This window comes from Cylas formicarius, unplaced genomic scaffold (assembly GCF_029955315.1).
Source record: "Cylas formicarius isolate icCylForm1 unplaced genomic scaffold, icCylForm1.1 PGA_scaffold_2__14_contigs__length_35257938, whole genome shotgun sequence".
Classification (NCBI taxonomy): domain Eukaryota; kingdom Metazoa; phylum Arthropoda; class Insecta; order Coleoptera; family Brentidae; genus Cylas; species Cylas formicarius.
In genome coordinates this window covers 31725398-31744677 of record NW_026844319.1, presented here as the reverse complement: position 1 = coordinate 31744677, position 19280 = coordinate 31725398, and the positions used below count along the sequence as shown (strand labels likewise).

The 19280-nt window shown below is 35.0% G+C and overlaps 3 protein-coding genes across 5 annotated transcripts; 2 read left to right on the top strand and 1 right to left on the bottom strand.

Moving 5' to 3' along the window:
- Positions 1–1552: 1552 nt before the first annotated feature.
- Positions 1553–18402, bottom strand: LOC132697894 (uncharacterized). Of its 3 annotated transcripts, XM_060663637.1 has the most exons (7): positions 18298–18399; positions 17949–18114; positions 16365–16584; positions 16148–16312; positions 13943–14150; positions 4894–5089; positions 1553–4838 (listed from the first exon to the last, which is right to left on the bottom strand). In XM_060663637.1, the coding sequence occupies exons 3-7, from the start codon at positions 16548–16550 to the stop codon at positions 4637–4639; spliced, it is 957 nt and encodes a 318-aa protein (XP_060519620.1). In that variant the 5' UTR covers positions 16551–16584; positions 17949–18114; positions 18298–18399; the 3' UTR covers positions 1553–4636. The 3 variants fall into 3 exon arrangements, with proteins under 3 accessions (XP_060519620.1, XP_060519619.1, XP_060519621.1); XM_060663636.1 differs by lacking the exon at positions 17949–18114 and having other exon boundaries at positions 18298–18402; XM_060663638.1 differs by lacking the exon at positions 17949–18114 and having other exon boundaries at positions 16148–16309; positions 18298–18402.
- On the top strand, positions 7301–7804 carry LOC132698106 (uncharacterized). The gene has a single exon (XM_060663973.1). The coding sequence runs from the start codon at positions 7451–7453 to the stop codon at positions 7802–7804; it is 354 nt and encodes a 117-aa protein (XP_060519956.1). The 5' UTR covers positions 7301–7450.
- On the top strand, positions 7886–11092 carry LOC132698105 (lactosylceramide 1,3-N-acetyl-beta-D-glucosaminyltransferase-like). Its single transcript, XM_060663972.1, has one exon. It carries the CDS (start codon positions 7886–7888, stop codon positions 8468–8470), a length of 585 nt encoding a protein of 194 aa, XP_060519955.1. The 3' UTR covers positions 8471–11092.
- Positions 18403–19280: the final 878 nt, after the last annotated feature.

Here is a 19280-nt window from a genome sequence, read left to right as displayed (position 1 = left end):
AGTCTATAGATACCTGCGGCTTACTGATCATCAGAATTCCAATTAAACTTGCATTGAAATATAAACTTAACCCCACATGAAGTTTTTTTGAGTTTAACAGTTGCAGCAACCAGTTCTTGAGCATCTGGTCTTGCCTAGCCTGCAGTTTACTGAACATTAGAATTCAGTAAAACTTGTATTGTACTTGTAATATGAACTCAACACCAAATGAAGCTTTTTTGAGTGTAACAGTTGTAGCAACGAGTTGTTGGGCATCTGGTCTTGCCTAGCTTGCGGTTTACTGAACATCAGAGTTCAGTAAAACTTGTATTGTACTTGTAATATAAGCTCAACCCCAAATGAAGTTTTTTTGAGTGTAACAGTTGTAACACCCAGTTGTTGAGCGTCTGGTCTTGCCTAGCCTACAATTTACTGAACATCAAAGTTCAGTAAAACTTGTATTGTAGTTGAAATATTAACTCAACGCCAAATGAAGTTTTTTTTTTTGAGTATAACAGTTATAGAAACGAGTTGTTCATCATCTGCTCTTGCCTAGCTTGCGGTTGACTGAACATCAAAGGTCAGTAAAATTTGTATTGTACTTGAAATATTAACTCAAGGCCAAATGAAGTTTTTTTTGAGTGTAGCAGTTGTAGAAACTAGTTGTTCACCATCTGGTCTTAACTAGCCTATAGGTAACTGTGGTTTGCTGAACGTCAGAGTTCCAGTTATACTTGTATTGTACTTGTAATATAAACTCAACCCCAGAAAGTAAGAAATACACTAATAGTACATTACGTAGCACCCTCTATAATTTACACCAAAATTTTTCTCATCCCAAAAATGAAATTGCAGCTTTTGGACTAAGGTAAGTTTCGTTTAATCGTAATATTTTTAGCTAAATAATCTCCGATTTTACCATGTACCCTAACTTATGCGACCCGCTGCATATTCGCTACCATCGGTAGGTTTAAATAATATTTTACTTTGGCCGTACTGTAACATGAATAATAATAGTAACCTAATTGTATTAATTAAATTTTTACAGGCTGCTTGGTTTTGAATATTTTGTCTATAAGTTATTCCGCGGTGCAGTTTAGTCGGTATCCCTAAAACTCAACAACAAAGCAACATGAGGCTGAACAAAGTGACAAAACAATATATGCGACGGTAGATGCAGGTGAAGGTATTGCATTCTAAAAGAAGAACACATGTTATACTTCGAGGCCTTTATTTTGAAACACAACGGAGTGAACCTTCCTATAGTTCGATCTCCAGGGATCAAACAACTGTAGTAAAATATGAGCAAATTCTGGAAGATCGACAAAATCTCTTTAAAATATGAAATTGCGTCAGAAAACTACAGATTACAGGGTGGTCCGCTTATTAATAAAAACGAAAAATATTTATACAATTTTTTTTATAAAAAATACACCTTTTTCTTGCATGTAACTTTTCGTATCAACTTTAAAAATGTTTTCACAGATTATTTTTGTTTTGTTTCGAATCGTACTAACCGTTGTTAAAATATCGAATTTATAGTATGGAAAACTGCAGATTTGTTTACTAGGCAACCATAGTCCCTGCTACTTCTCCACCGCATCCATTGGTTATTAACGTAGAAAGTAGATGTATAAAGGGAGTTTGGACGAACATAACCCCAAAACACAATGGCCCTCCTCGCCACCACAAAGGTTGTAGAGTGTGCTACGCCCCCAGTGGAGGCCCCATGTGGGATGTTCGTTCTAATTATGTTAATGACACTCCTAAATATTTGTATTGAGATAATGAGTAACTTCGCCTGCCAGGTCACTTAAGTTATGCCTTTACATGATCCAATTACCTCATTTTTTGATTAATTGTGGCTTCATATTATTCAATCGTATATCCATTGAGAGATGTCAATGTCCATTATGAGATAGCAAGTAACTGGAAAGCAATACTCCACCTGCCCTACTGGTTGTACAACAGACACTGTAGCACTCTAGTAACACTGGCAGACTCCATCGTATCGTAAGAATGTCGGATTTTACTTTATATATGCATCAGTATCAGACAATGCATCTTTTAAATTTCTTCCGCAAGACACAACACTCGTATGTCTAGCAAAATAACATCGCAAACCTCGTATTTAACATAAAATTAAAAATATTTCCAAACAGTATGGTTTGTATATGTCCAGAACTTCAAGTAGAATAAAAATATGCAGTGGTACATAAGATAGTGACGCAAGATAAACCGACCAACCTATAAAATTTTAATACAGTCTCTAAAAATATCTGATCTAAGTAATTCTACATTTAGGTCCGTGTTTAGGAAATTTGGGGCGGATATGTCCTACAATAAAATAATTAACAACTTCATAAACACCAGTACTAGATTCCGAGTAAAAAACAATTAACAAGGGAATTTTAAAAGTTTAATGGAGGATTTTGGGTGTGTTACCCAAGAATCGTAAACCTAATAGAATTGCTCAATCCCATAAGACATACGTTCGCCATAATTATCGATAGCACGTGGTCGCATGTGACGTCAGCGAAGTCCTCTAACAGTTTTTGTGTATTCTGTCCATGCATTTGAAGGCGTATTAAACCGTTGTACTTTGTGTTCTTTGAACAATTAAAACAATTTAAACTAGTGAGTAGTGCGTTTATGTTTGTGTTAATTGTATTTCTGTAAAAAAAACTTAGACAAAACAGTGTTTTTAAGCTTTAACAAATACTTTAAAATTGCATATGCTTGAGTGGCGAGAACTGAGAAAAACAGTATTTTTAACCTTAAACAAAGACTTCAAAGTTTTGTGTCCGTGGTGCTTATTAGCGGTGTTTTTACACATAATAATACAGGTAAAGGTAAGAAATACATTTCTCTTACCTTTTCCAGTGGTATAAGTTACATCAAAAAATAGTTAGGTATGCCTGGAAAAAGCAAATTCCCGAAAACGTAGTTTTCATCGCTTTCCCAAAGGGAAAGATCTAGATCCAGGACTATTTTACAGGTATTTTAGGTTCTAAAGTAAATATGGAAGAGCGAGTTTTAGACGTTTAGGACTATTAGGTTTACAATTCTTGTGTGTCACACATAGAAAAAACTAAAGAGAGTAGCAGATCAAATGAAAGATCAAATGGGAAACTTGAAAGAACTACCCCATTTTTAAACAAAATATCCGATTCATTTATTATTATTTGCTTTATACTGCTTGCGAGTAAGTGTTTAGTTTACGTCAAAGTGAGAACTCTAAACTGAGGCTATTGAATAGTTAAATATGTATTCTTTCCTCATATGTCGTTCAAATTTTCTGCCACCTAACGTCAGAAAATTAGCGAGTCCCGTATATTTACTACAGAGTCTACAGCTCATTTTTCTATTTACAAATCTTCTCGATTGCTCTCGGATAGCTTGTTGATAAGTCAAACTTAACGAGGTTTGAACAACTGTTGGATTCTTCAGGGCTTAACTGCTTAACTAGTTGTAATTTTTCAAATTTTCCTTTGAATTCCTTTCAAAATTCTTCATTTTTTTTTGTGAATCATCATACATTCCTAAACCTAATAGTTTTTCCAATATTTTAATTTTGCATATACAACAGAATTTGAATTAGATCCAACAGGGTGTTCAAGATCAACCAAATTTTGACCGTTTTGGATCTTACAAAAACCTACAAATTTAATTAATTTTTGATACTTTGGGATTTATTTTAACTACTCCAATATCCACTCTTGTTTTTGTCTAAAATTATTGCTATAACATTAGTTGACTCTGACAAAACTTTGTCGACAAACTAGCAGCAGAAAAAAAGAAAATATTAGAGAATATTAGGTATATATTATTATTAATAAAAAGAGTTGAAGAATTTCGAATCAAACACAGGAAAAGGCAATGAAGGTAAAGAAAAACGGAAAAGAATAGTAGAAGAAAACTGCACTGAAAATGGCAACATGAAATGTTGCTTTCTGAAAAAAAAAAGAAACTAGTCAGAGAATTTTAACAGAAATGACGGAAACTAAGAAAAAGGAAGCAATCATCAAAGAAGTAGAAAACGGTCAAATTATGATACTAAGCGGAGTAAATAACAAACAGAGAGCTAAGGGAAACTTATGGATGTTTAATTAAACACAATATGACGAGATACCAAATGGCAAGCTATATCTGAAAGAATCTTAAAGACTTCTCTTTTAATACCATATGGACCCAACGAAGGTGATAAGGGCGAAGTTAATGACTCACTTTGGGAGGAGGTGATAGATATGGCAGAAAGTTTTGAAGGTAAAAATTATCATTATGGGAGTGGAATGTAAGCTCCCGGTATCTCAAACTGAACGTTGTATTCGGTTATCGATCTCTACTCTACAATTTCCGTTTGAGATACCGGGACTTTCCAACATTCCATGCATATGCGGCGTGATTGGTGAAGAACCCAGAAGATTTGTTTCTTTGAAAAATTTACTCCTTTTTCTATTAGTGCCCGCTATGGTAGTACCACCGTCTATCAAAGCTCGGTGATCTGGATGGAGCTTTCCATCGAGCCGACACTGGTTTTCAACTGTCGATACGTGTCGCCAGGGTTTTGCTTGCATTGGGTCGATTGATATGGACTGTTGAGTTGTTGGTACGATATGTTGCCGATCGACTGGTTGGTACCAGCATGCAGCTATAGCTATGACTGCGAGGCTGCTAGCGACGCGCTGGTCGATTCCTTAATGATGTGGGGCGCCTTCATTTTCTCTTCTAGCGAGTCGTACATCGGGTACTCGCAGCACAGCAAAAACTTTAGGAAATGGGGAACCTCGACGTATATCGACGGAGGCAGCGGGATCAGCGGGGAAGTGGAAGCCTTGTAGTATCTGTATTCCGATATACTGCAATGGGTTCGTTTTCTAACTGAAAAACTGAACAAAAACTTTTTCCACTCACTCTCTGTATTTTTCGTCCGATGATTTTTCCAGCAGGGGAATACCAGAAAGGAACAGTATGATGAGACTGGTGAATAAGGGCGACATAATGGCTACCCACTCGATCCCTTCCAGAACGTTAAGGGAGATCACGAATATCCCCCACCACAGTACTATTTCACCGAAATAGTTGGGATGCCGCGACAATCTCCATAGACCTGAGGATAAAATACAAACAAATAAAAAATAAATAAATAAGGTCAGTTTACTAAGTAAATAAAGCAAAAATTAGTCGTACAAGGGCGAGATTCTGCTCACCACCTCTGATAAGTGAGAGTGAGAAGAAAATATTATATATATTAATAAAAGAACGTTTAAAAATTTGTAAAAAATAACCTTAATCTCTCATTAATATTGTGAACATCTGATCTGCAGTCAATTTTTCAATTAAAATATTCTAGCGGAGCAAGCGGAGTGCAGGTGTTCAGCATATTGAGGCAATCATTAAGTCCTAAAGTATGGCTAATTCTGTGATTTTCTTGGATACGATAAATTAGCCTAAGAATTCTGCAACTCTTGTATTCGTTTTGCATCTGGGGTTCTCAAGCGTGGGCACAGTAATTAAACTGGGTGAAGTGAACGTGTATTCCAAATAACTTTGGAAAACATGAACCAAGGAGGGAAAGTAAGGGGTAAACCAGGGGGTAACTTTCGCTATACAGACGACACTACGAGAGCTTGGAGGACCTACAAGCTTGGCTTAACTCTATAAACCAAATAGGAAAGCAATATCGACTAGTTATAGTCAGCAGCAAAACGAAATTAATTATTTTTAGCAGAAAACATTCTTATGGACGACTAACTTATGCAGGTGCATCCAAGGAATTTGAAACAAGCCTCAACTTGGCAAATTGACGTGATCGATTGATGACCTACAAGCTGCTCAGCGTTTGGCACAAGAAGAAAAAGAAGTAAATCACTTTAAATATTATTTTTCCAAATTTACTTAAATTATAACGTTTTTTCTTAGACAATTTCGTTCCCACGGAATCTAAAAATTGTTTTCATTATTTTGTAGTAACTGTTCAAGAAAATAAAATTTTAAAAAATCAAAATAAAACAGCACAGATAAATGCAAAATACGAAAACATCAATCTTAAATCTTTTGCGACGGCATTTTCTTCATTTTTTACACGCACACTGTATAAATTCGATACCAGTGTACAAGTATAGTAATCTACCGCGTTATGCCACTATTACGTCCTGATAAAAAAACATGCAGTAAAAGATTATCAGCTGAAATTTTTGTAATAACAAGCTTTATGTCGAAGCAAATGCTGATAAATTTAACGAAATAGTTGCGAACAGAACACATGGTACCATTATCGCCAGTGGGAGCTTGCAGGTATCTTCGAATTTGGATCAATTACTTAAAAACTGAAACCACTTTTGAATGAATAGATAGTGTTCAAGTGAGTAACCATTGAACTTTATCAGTTTTAATAGAAGAGTAGAACGCAATATAATATTTATTATATCACCAAGCAAAACTTTAAATGTCATTCTTGCAATAACTATAGAAGCATTCTTCTCATGTTGACTTCTGCAGAGCTTGACTGCAACTGATTTGCATTCTACTCGGTACCTGCTTATATACTGCTTGATGGAGGCAGAGCTAACGGACGGGCATGAACATTGTCTCGGATGACCGATTCCCAAATTGATTGATTGATTGTTTGGTTATTTGTTTTCTTTGATAGTTGATATTCTTGAAGCATGTGCTGCTGGAATGATGTTATCCCCTGGTGTCTAAAGCGGAATTTTGTCTATATTTTTTTAAGAATATTTATTTGTATTTTTATTACGATTATTCTTAATACGTGGTCAATGATGTTTGAATCTAAGGAAGAACCACAGTGGCAAGTGTGTGGTTGCTTTCGGATTCACTGTCTTTGGAAGATGGTGGTGAAGTGTATTTTGCCATGAAACGCTTAATATTTCTAATGTGGAAATTATTACAGAGAACAGCAGATGTTGACTGTTCCACGCAAGCAATCAACCGTCAATTAAGAGAAGAAGTTTGATTCCATATTCTCAGATGTTAATATATCTGAACCAATGTTGAGAGCTTCAGCTAATTCGCCAAGTTAGCGAATTAGAAACTAGAGATTTTAGATTTGATAGAGAAGCTTTGTAATCCGTGTATAAGAATATCTTCGTTTTCTTCATTATATTTATCTGCTTTTAGAATTACTATGTCAGGATAAGATGCGTTCAGACTTTGGCATATTAGATTTAGGAGGTTTGGTTTATTTGAAATTTTTTGCGGTCTCAAATCGAATTTCATAAACTGTTTGAGATGGGACTTTGCGGGGGATAGACATTTGAAATTATTTCGTCTTTTGAGATAATACGTGGGGTAAGAACGAAGTAGGAACCTTCTCCAAGAACTGGTTTTTCAGCCCCAGAAAGTTAGTGCTATGATAAAGTAGAATGAAAATCAATTTTAGTTAAGCTCTGAAGAACATCGTTCACCTAAACGGATACTTTTAGAGTTTTAGATTCTTCCCGTCCAGAAAATGAACCGTTTGTGCGTGGTCATCGCCGTAGCAATCTTGGTCCAAGCCTCGTTGATTTTCATGTACATCGCCTATAGTAGACCACCGAAGGTGCGTACCAACTGGAACTTTATCTCCTCCCGAAATCGAACACGTACCGGTTCTCCTCCAATACCCCAAGATTACCGAAAACTGCTAAACATCGATGGTTTTAACCTCACCACACCTGTACATCGCCCTTGCGGTGCTTTAAGATTACTGATTCTGGTCGTTTCCGCTCCCAAGCACCAAAATCTACGCCAAACGATCAGGGAAACGTGGGCAAACGTCACTGACAGCGCTGCTCTCTTTTTCATGGTCGGTTCCACAGACTAAGCGACTCAAAACGAATTGAATCGCGAAAATTCCATCCACAAGGATATCGTTCAGGGTAATTTTAAGGATTCCTACCGCAACATGACCTACAAAGCGGTGATGTGTCTCAAATTCATCGTCTATTACTGCCCGAGAGCAGAGCGTGTGCTCAAAATGGACGATGACTCGTTCGTCAACGTGGCCGCTCTCAGGGAGTTTCTAAAAACTCGCCCTGCCTACTCAAACAACGAAATAATGTGCGATGTCATGACCGGTACAGGACCGATAAGAAAGAAAAACAGCAAGTGGTATGTCACTCGAGAAGAGTACCCGGATAACTCATACCCCACTTATTGCTCGGGCTGGGTCGCAATGTTTACGCCCAAGACTGCGTCGCAACTGTACAAAGCTGCGCAGAACGCTTCGTATTTCTGGGTGGATGATGTATTCCTCTACGGCATGGTTGCAGCTAAAGTTGGAGGTTTGAAGCTTACCGATATAAGCCGACGGATTCTACCCACGAAGAAGGTGCTGAAAGGGTACTGCGGGAACTCGACTTTTTTGTTTGCAGGTCCGAATGTGAATGCGGACGTGATAAAGAGTTGTTGGATGCAACTGCGAGCTAAAGATAGAACTGTCAATAGCAGTAGCGGAAAGAGAAATACTCCTGTAGCCAGAAATTGGTGAACATTTTACCATGGTGTGCAGTATTGGCAGAATTCCAGACTATTTACAACTAAACTGAAACGGTTAAGATCTAGAGAAGCCGACATGATGATTGACAAGTTCGACTCAACAACAACCGATGCAGCAGGAATCCAGAAGTTTAGTAAATAGTATTACAGTAGCCTGTGGAAGTTTCTTTGAAAAGTCAGAATTATTTCAAAGGAATTCGAAAGAATTATAAATTTAAGGAGTTTTGGTACATCGGGTTACTGGTTATATAGTAAGGTCTGAAAAAGTCCTTGACTAAAATGGCAAAGAGAAAATCTGATATTACAGATGACTAAAGTGAACACGGTGTTAAAGGTGAGATATACTCGATTTGGTATAACAATTTTTGCCTTATTTCGTGAGAAAAAGTGGTGCGGCTATATTTTTGAAAATTAATATCAATTAATGTTAATAACTTTGGAATGGCTGAACCCATTTCGTCAAACTTGGAAGCATTGAAAAGAGCTCTTCTTCGCCTAGCAACGCCACCCAAAACGGAGGATTTCGATTACTTGTAGCGCCGTTACAGTGCGTCTTGCGTCACCACTACAAATGAAGTCCCTTTTACCAAAAAAATTAAACACAATTCAATTATAACAAAATAAATTATTTGTTTATGATAGCAACACACGGGCCTTACCAAATACAAAATCTTTCTTGCTAGGTTCTCTTATGTATTTTATTATTTTATTAATTTCAGGTTTAGTGTTTAATATTTATAATTAAATCTGTTCTGTAAATCTAGAAAGATTAATGTGATGTATAGAGATAATATGATTAAGATGACTGTAGTCATCTTATCATTCCAGTGAAACGAGCAAAAACATCATCTACGTATCCAAATATAAAAGAATAAATCAAAAAGCAAAAAACTAAATCTGTTGGAAGCTATGGATATTTACAAAATGATATATTCGAATTTATTACTTAATGATTAATTGTCATAAACATTTTTTAGTCTGACTTAATTGTGTTAAGCGAATTTCCATCAAATAAAAGACCCCTAAGTTCAAAAAAATTAATGCAGCGATATCTAACGATAAATAAAAACAAAATAATGTCATTTTTGGGAATATTTTCAGGATGCTCGGGATTAGCAAAATATATATGCATTTACTGAAAAACGCCAACATTTAGAATGTGAAGAATAATGAATACCCATGTCCATATGATATATTACAATTACAAGAAAAAATAACACCACCATGATAATTTTTGCTATTTCCCTTTCCAAAGCCCACTGGGATTTAAAAATTTAGAATTTCTTATAGATAGATGAGCAATATTCAATCATATTGATTGGGTACTCATTATTATTATTATTTTGAAAACAACTTTCGGATTTTAAAAATAAATTTATATATATTTTACTAAATATTAGAAAATTACGATTTAATAATATTAATTGCTGGTATAAAGTAAATATTCCCCAAAACGTAATTTTCATGCATTTTCTTATATTTTAGGTTAGAAATCAATTATCGAAATGCGGTATTTACTAGCCTATTCCCTAGTTTGGTATCCATACTTGCCATAAAAGTGATATCGCTGCATTTAATTTTTTTGCAAAAATAAATCCTAGTTATTGTAATGTCGCACAACGCCCTCTAGCGGCGATGCAACCAATCTAAAATCATATTGCTCAGGGAAACGTTGATGTAATAAAAAAAAGCGCTTTTCAACAACTCCAAGCTTTCGCTTAAGAAATAAAGTCAAAACCACTTAACGCCTTCAGGCCCTTTCTAAAGAAGATGGATGAAGAATGACGGATGAATGGATGAAGAAGAAGAGAGCCAATTTTAAGTTATTTTCAATTATCAAAAAATACACAGGGTGTCTAATATGGAAAATCGAATATGCGGTTGATGATTTATAAAATATGCCTCGTATGAATTATCTTTACAAAGTTTTCCATAAATAAAGAACGATTAATTAAACATGCAAATTTTTGGAAAACATTGAGGATTTTGTGAAAATCGGGAGTCAGATATCGACATCAGCCCCTCTAGATACCTGTTCAATAGATGCCAGCGCCAGTTTGCAAAATAAACAATAATTTACAGGGCGTTTATTAATTTGGGGCCAACACTTACTGGTGTGAAAAAGGTTAATATCAACATATGCTGGGAAAACTTTTAATTTGGAGTCAGATGATGTTAAAATTCAATTAATTCTTTTTTTTTTCTACCCAAACAATTGATATCACTCCAAAGTAGAAATCGCTGGTGAAAATAAACTTTCTTCCCAAACAAGTATGCCAAAGCAATCTCAATGAAGTAAAGAAATTTTTTTTTCATTTTGAATGTTGTAGACCAACTTTGCTATAATATTAATATTTAGAAAAAACAATTTCTTTCCTGAAAAACATTCACTTCAATCCTTGGTAGAAATTGATAAGTAATTATTAACAAGTGTGAATTAAATTTCACAAAAATACCTTAAATGATGATAAAAAGTTGTTAAGTAATTTATATAGTCTGTTTCTTTGGATTAAGGAGTAATCAAACATTAATTAGATATTAGATATAGATTACATATATAATATTACGTTAAGTGTGCATGGAGGTACCTAATCTAGTATGTTTGGTGCCCTAAACTCGGCCCTACATCATTTAACTTCAATTATAACATATTTATAAACGATAAGATTTTACGTGAGAATTTAGTGATACTAAGTGATTGTTTTTTATAATAAAAAATGTTGGCATTCCCTTGTTTTGCTTATATTTTTCGATAAATGAACTTAAAAGGCCATTTAGATGGAATAGTATAAATTTCACGTTTAGAAATAAAATCCGAAATATCAGGTGATTTTTCTATACTATAAACTATGACTTGAGCATAGTTTATGAGATGTCTACTAACCATTGTTTACAATTAACTGCTAGCAAATCAGCAGTAACCATTTCATGCCGAAAGGGTGACAGGAAGAGATTTTTATTGGGTTGCCATGCTGTGGAGATTAATAATAAAAAAAAAAGTTTTGTGATACGGCGAGAAACTTAGGAATGATAATGGACAAGGATTTGATTTAAAATTTATATATCAAAATCGTGAATTTTTAAGCAGAAAACATAGAACAATGCTATGTGAGTCTCTGGTTTTGTCTCAACTAAGTTACGGGAATGCAGTGTACGGCCCTTGTTTAAACTATTTTGATAAGCGCCGAATTCAAAACCTTCAAAACTCATGTCTCAGGTTGATTTTTGGGATCCGAAAGTTCGTCAGACTTAGTCACACACTTCAAAGAATTAATTGGCTAAATATGAAAAATAGAATATTTCCTCATTCTGCCGTTCTATATTAAAAAATACTAAGTAGAAAGTCTCCTCCATACCTTTTCAATAAAATAAGCTATCATATACGATTTAAGGGAACGCGTACTCCGCAAATGCATGCCACTAAAATTTTAATACGCTCCTTTTCATATAATATTGTTTCATGTTTAAATAATCTGCCAAATAAAATCAAAAATTTAAACAACCAAAAACGCTTCAAAACTGACGTTTTTCAGACACTCTCTTTTATCGGGTTAGATGGAACTAATCTTTAGTAGACTGAATCTCGCTTTTTTGCCATAATGTTATGCTGTTACTGTTAGATTGTATATAATTCAAATAAAGACCTTTATTATTATTATTATTATTATTATTATTATTATTATTATTATTATTATTATTATTATTATTATTATTATTATTATTATTATTATTATTATTATTATTATTATTATTATTATTATTGTTATTTTTTTTTATTCTTTAGCTCGACGTTGTCGGTTTTTATTTTTAATAAGAAGGTACGGTCTAAGACAAATACTCTTCCTACTGTAAGAAATTTCTGACCAGGTGGCAAGTCTGTAGTATGCTGGCTTTTTGTAGTTCCATATAGAGATATTGTTGAAGGCCGAGAGACTGAAGTGACTTATGAAGTTTTTTGGGTATTAGGCCTGTAGAAGATAGGACCACTGGTATTGTATGAACCTCCCTTTGGCGCCAAACTCTTTTGATCTCGCTAGCAAGCTCAGAGTATTTTTGTATTTTACGGTTGTAAGTATTTGAAAGATTTCTGTTCCAAGGTACTGCGATATCGATTAAGTAGGTTATCATTTCATTTTTAATAGTGAGTATTATATCTGGCCTATTATGTTGAATTGCTTTGTCTGTTATGATAGATCTGTTCCACATCAGTTTATGGGTATTTGACTCCAGAACAGCTTCAGGTGAATATTTAAAGTAAGGACACTTTTGTTCAAGAAGGTGATGTTTAACTGCAAGGTTTTGGTGAACTATTTTTGCTACATTATCGTGCCTTATTGTGTATTCTGTGGGTGCTAAAGTTGAACAACCGTTTAGTATGTGTTCAATAGTTTCTCCATTTTGGCCACATCTTCTGCACTTATCTTCTGTGTGAGGGGTATTAAGGATATATTTTTTATAATTTCTTGTTGGTAGTACTCTATCCTGAATAGCCAGCAGGTAGCCTTCGGTCTCGGCGTACAAGTCTCCGTTGCTCAGCCATTTGTTTGACGCTTTAATGTCAACATCTTCCTGATGCAGGTCGGAAAAATGCCCGCCGTGGACCGCCTTCTGAGCCCATTGATGCAGGATCTCATCGTTTATTTCAATTTGAAATACTGCGTTTCTATCTGCCATGTTTAATGGAGTGTATTTTTTATCTGCCTCTATTACGGTTTTATGTAGTGCAGCATCTTTATTGTAGAAATACTCTCGTAGCTTGTTCACTTGTTTATTGTGCATATTGAGTAGGTGTATTACTCCTCTTCCCCCTTCACTTCTTGGAAGAGTCCATCTCTCACGGCACGAGTTGGGATGGAGGTGACCGTGTTTTTTATATATTGAACGCATTTTGCTTTCTATTAGCTTGATGCTGGTTTTTGACCATTTTATAATGCCGAAAGAGTAGGTCAGTACTGGAATAACAAAGGTATTAAGTGCCTTGCTCATATTTCGACCATTTATACAACTGTTGGCTATTTTGCGCGTTCTTTCGTACACTATCTTCTCGAGTTTTTCTCGAGTGCCAACATGATCAATATTTCGCGCCTGCTCAATTCCAAGATACTTGTAAAGATCCGTCTCTTGCATGTTTTGAATCTCTGATTCTTGTATGTTCACCACGTTAGAAAACTTTCCCTTGTTTATATGGATAGTTCTACATTTATCCAAACCAAACTTCATTCGGATATCCGTGCTAAACATTTCCACTATCCGGATCATACTTGATAGTTGTTGTTTTGAAGATGCGTATAGTTTGAGATCATCCATATAGAGCAAGTGGCTTAACCTATGGGATTATTATTATTATTATTATTATTATTATTATTATTATTATTATTATTATTATTATTATTATTATTATTATTATTATTATTATATACTACTATATACGATCCTAAACCTACTTAGGATCGGTCGGACTCACCATCATTGCACCATTTGCCTTGGTTGACCGGGTCTTGCCTGAACGAAAACTTTTGCAGGTCGGCATATGTTTCCGCGAGAAATCCCACGATAAACAAACACGTCCCGGTCGAATCCAAAGTGGTCATGGTTTTCGGAGCACTCGGTATAGAGTGGCGAGGGGAGTTGATTATGATGACCGGCAAACTTACTATGTAGACCCAAACGGCCTGAAAAAAAATGCGAAATCCAATGTGTAACAGAAACTTAACGCGCCGTGTAAAATAACACACGGTATACTAATAATGAAGTTAAAAAATAACTTTTTTATCATGTTTTACTTTTACGCTGATGCAAACATTTGTAAACTAGAGTATATCATTACTGGTTTTTGAAAAAAAGTTCAATATTAAAAGCTTATCAAAAAAGTAATTTCTTGCATTTACAATGACGGCAAACCAATTGGAAACCATAGATTCTGATAATTTTAATTCTGGTACCAAGAAATTTGTCGGACATACTCCGAATATCTTTGCCACTTTAACCACAGTCATAAGTTTCAACAATTCTTTTATTCGCTAATTTATTTCTTAAAAACACCTCCTAGGCATGGACTAAGTATTACGCGTCTAGTGGAATGTCGGTACGAGCTATTCCACCCATATCTCTTTTAACGACCATCCACAGTTTTTCTATTGACTCAAGATCTGAGCTACAAGATGGCCCCTATAAATATGATTAACTTGTAGCCAAGCAGTAGCCTCAGCGAAATGCTTGTCGTGCTGGAATTTCCAAAGTACTGATGTTCAGCGCGGTACCATTCCAGGAGAAGCCGCCTCATAGTATGATACTAATGATAATAATAATTAGCAAAAAAATAATACAGGAAGTATCACAAAATTTGGCCTTATGAAAGTTGAAACAATTAACTAGCAATAAATGAAGTAGTTTTCTATGGTTGCAAATAAAATGTAAAGGAATGTACAGTTGTGTATCATCTGCGTAAAAGTGTACGTTGCAAAACACCAAACAAGATGTTATGTAACTAGGTGATAAATAGAAGAGGTCCAAGGATGGAACCCTGATGAACATCAGACCTAATTGGCTCCTTAGATGACACAGTATTCTTAAAATCAACATATTGAAGTCTGCTGGCGAAGGCTTTAAAATAATAAAGAAGTCTTAGCTCGACCTTTATCAGGAGCTCTAATTATCTGTGACATTTAGTAAAACTCTACTGATGTAAAGGAAATTTCACTGTTTGCATAGTGCAGCGCAGATCATATTCTTTATTTGGTGGATGCCCATCAGAACCAAATTATCCCGGATTCGTATGACCACAGCATCTGCTTCCATTGGTGAAGGTTGCAACTAAGATGATGAATAGCAAATTCCAAACTTCTGTATTATGTGTGAGGAGCTGTGTATAATATAGTTGGAAGTTGCCTGTTCTATGTATTGTAATCCAATGTTATTTGAGAATAGTAACCAATGCAACCACGTAGGCATGTGATTATTCTTTATGTTGCTATGTACGGCTAAGAAGCTATGAGGAGTGTTATTTTAATTTGTAATCAGTTAATAGACTTTGTGAAGTAAGATGCTGATTTTTATTTAAGACTAGAATGGGACATCGCTGTTCTAGTTGTTCCAAAGCATTAAACACTTTTTTGGAAGCATTAATAATTTCTGTAATATTTTGATAGGAATAACCTACGAAGATACTTGAAGACCAGAGTTCTTAACCAATGCGTACTCCCAGTACTCACATATAGGACACAAGTATTTACAAAAGATAACATAAACAACATAAATAAAACACAACGAGCGATGGAAAGACTTATGCTAGGTATAAAATAAAAGGATTAATAAAACAAAAAGATAGACTACAGCGAAAATTTAAGCTAAAATAGAAAATTGAAATGAAAGGTGACAAGCGGTGATCATACAATACAGCCCGTCAAAAAATAAAAGAGAAAAAAGAATATTACAATTAGAGGAAGCCTAAGGCTGAATAGATAGAGTGATTGAATAATATGTATTTTATTTTCGTTACAACTATTTTGGGAATCGTATGTATTCGATATTCAATCTCATAATAAGAGTTTCCAATTAGTTTTCCGTCATGTATTTGAGTAATTTTAAAGTCAAAATCAAGTTTAATTTAGAAAAGCATATTATTCCAACACGACTTCAGCGAAAATGGTTGTACTAACGCAAAACTCACCTGAAATGTCCAAAATATCGCGAATCTGATGGTGTTGCTCTTTTTATCTTCGAACTGTTTATCCCTTCCGATTTTAATGATCCTGTACAAGAGATAACCGGACAGCCGGATCCCCCACAAGCAAACGAAGGTGGTTACCATCAGTTGCCTGCTATCGTAGGCCTTCTGAAAATGTCAGGTGTGAAAAAAATGCATCCCGGAGTTAACCCGGCGCTACCTTTTTGCCGCCTTGGCCGAGAAAGAAAGTGAGCAGTGCCAGGATCATGAAGTTGATTCCCCCCCCAAAGTCGGACACCTTGTCCATTTGAAAGATCGCGGCTATTAAGAAAAATATGATCTGCATCGTCACGGTTACAATCGCGCTTATGGCAAAGTGATCTTCGTCGAGAATGTCCACGGCCATCTTGGTTGTTGGTTGTTTTTCGTTAATTTTCGTCCTGAAATCGACAAATGTTAAAAATGTTCAGGAAGGTTACGAAAATAATGTCTGAAGTATGTGAAGTAGTTCCGTTTATTTATTTTTTGAGAATTTTAATTCTTAAAAGACCAAAAAGACCAAAATTAAAATCTCCCATAATAGTGATTTTGAAAAATCCGAATTAAGTACAGGTATTTTTATTTATAAATTATGGGAATAAATTTAGCAGTGGTTCTTTGGTGAAAAATAAACCTTTTTCCGTTATATGCACATTTTTTCTTGAATCTACCTAACTACCTAAACTTTCTTTTATTAACTTACAATAATCGTAATCGTATTGTCATTATTTTAAATGTTTGTGCGAGAACGTAACCTAAAAATATACTCTGTTCAATTTAGTTCCAAAATTTATAAGAAAATATTGATTCGTTATATATACTCAAAATAAAAAATCAATTAAAGTTATGTCGGTGCTGTTGACTGGCCAATCCACAGTTCCCTATCCAACCCCTGGGATATTCCATGTTCATATATAATCAGCGCTGATATATTTAGGGATGAATCTTCTATATATTGTTCTATTTGGTGCTCTAAGAGTTGCAAATACTGATCTCTAGTTAACTTTTGATCTATCAATATCGGACCCAAAATATGGCCATCTATGACAGGACACCATGCATTAATTGATTGTTACCCCTGGGTTTTTATTTCTTGTATTTGTCTAGGACTATTTAAAGGTCAATATCTCGTATTTTGTGTATTACAACCCTTTCTTGTAGTCCAGTCCATAAGATGTTTTTCAAAAAATTATTATTTTCATTACGTCTATTTAAAAAATCCAAACAAAACTGCACCCTCCTTTGATATTGGTCTGCACTTAGTTTTTGAGCCTTAAGCAATTTAAATGCATTATATTTATATTCTTTCAAAACTGAGTGGATTGATCCCCGAGAAATACCTGTCTCTTCATATACTCTAGTAATAGAGGAAACTGGATGCGCTTCATAGAATCCTAATATGTTTGCCTTATTTTCTTCATTTAAAACATTATGATTCCGACATACCTTTTTAGCATTTAATACGTTACCTTATATATGTCAAATATAAATATATTTTTATTTGTCAGTCAGGGCACTCTTTGTAATTATATAATAAATTAAATAAAAGTAATGTAAATGCAATCGGAGTAAGATATTCTATTAAACACATATATAATATACAAGGTGTTTCGTTTAAAAATATATGATGGAGGCCTGTGGATAGTTTTGTGTTTTATACGTTACTTGGTAAAAAAAATTGGCTACTAACCCTACGTTTTTTTTTCTGTTTACCTTGACATCTCTAAAAACATTGAATGCACTATATTTATATGATTTTTATTACCATATTCGTCAAATACTAGGTCAAATCGAAAAAGTTATAGGTCGACAGGCAGGCGGGACGTCCAAGGTCACCACACAGGTTGTACGAGAGATCACTCAGCATCCCTCGCAGATCGATACGGACGCCAGTGGCGTGGGGCAAAGGAAAAAAATCAAGGTTCCGGAAACTGCAATCCAGTGAATGAAGGATTCAATCGCCGATACGACACTGATGGAGTCGCTTGAGTTATTTTTAAGCTTCGCCTTTCACGTGAACTTGGTTTGGATAACTTTCGAAAAGTCGATAACGAAATGTGTAATCGTCGAAACTGTCGGGTGATTCGGACGGTAAGTAAAAAAAAAATACTCACAAAACATGATGGATGGAAGAGACGCTGGCGTCGGGACGCCTCGCACCACGTCGGCGATGAGACTGCGGAGGCGCCGAAACCCGATTCGTGAAACGGGATCGGGAAAACGGCCGGGAACCGAACTGGGACGCTGCCGCGCATATATTTTATAGTTCATTCATAGATTAAACTAAAGGTGGGGTCACACTGGCGAATGGGCTTGATGTCGCCGCAACGTCGCTCAGTTTCAAAAAAATCGTTGAAGCCGAACTTTTTGAAAGTATCAATGCTCGTATAAGTATTTTTCTACTCCCTCCGGTAAAATATTAAATTATACATCGATCTAGAGACACGTGACTTTCTGTTAAAAAGAGACGACAATAACAGAACCGATCCGAACGATAAACGGGTAAGTTTAATGGCAACTGGTAAATATGTTGTTTGAATAGTACGAAATTTAGTAAGATTTTACCGCACGGCTTGAATTTTGACGTTTGTCAATTCTGATGGTCATGTCAGTGAATGTTTCGTATTGTTTTATAAAAATATACCCAAAGACTAACCATCGAAACCACGGGTTTCGTTTTTCTAAAACATTTTTTTTTTATTTCCAAACGGCGCTACGAGCTTTACATTAAGTCGTTACAAGAACGTCGCGTCTCACATGCTAAGAATGCTGAAGCCAGCATTTCTTGTGGTCATCAGCATATTCTATAATATCATATTCTATTATATATATATATATATATATATATATATATATATATATATATATATATATATATATATATATATATATGGTGTAGGTAGGTCACATTGGGAGCAGTGATTTTCTTAATCATGCTTTTTTTTCTATCAAACAGGGTGCACTAGAAGTTTGAAAAAATATAGTCGGAAGTTGGTACAAATTTTTGATTTTAGCAGAATTTTGAACGACTTTTGCAAAAAAATGCATTGATTGTGCGAAAATTATACAGGATGCCCGAAATTTGCCAATTTGGTTT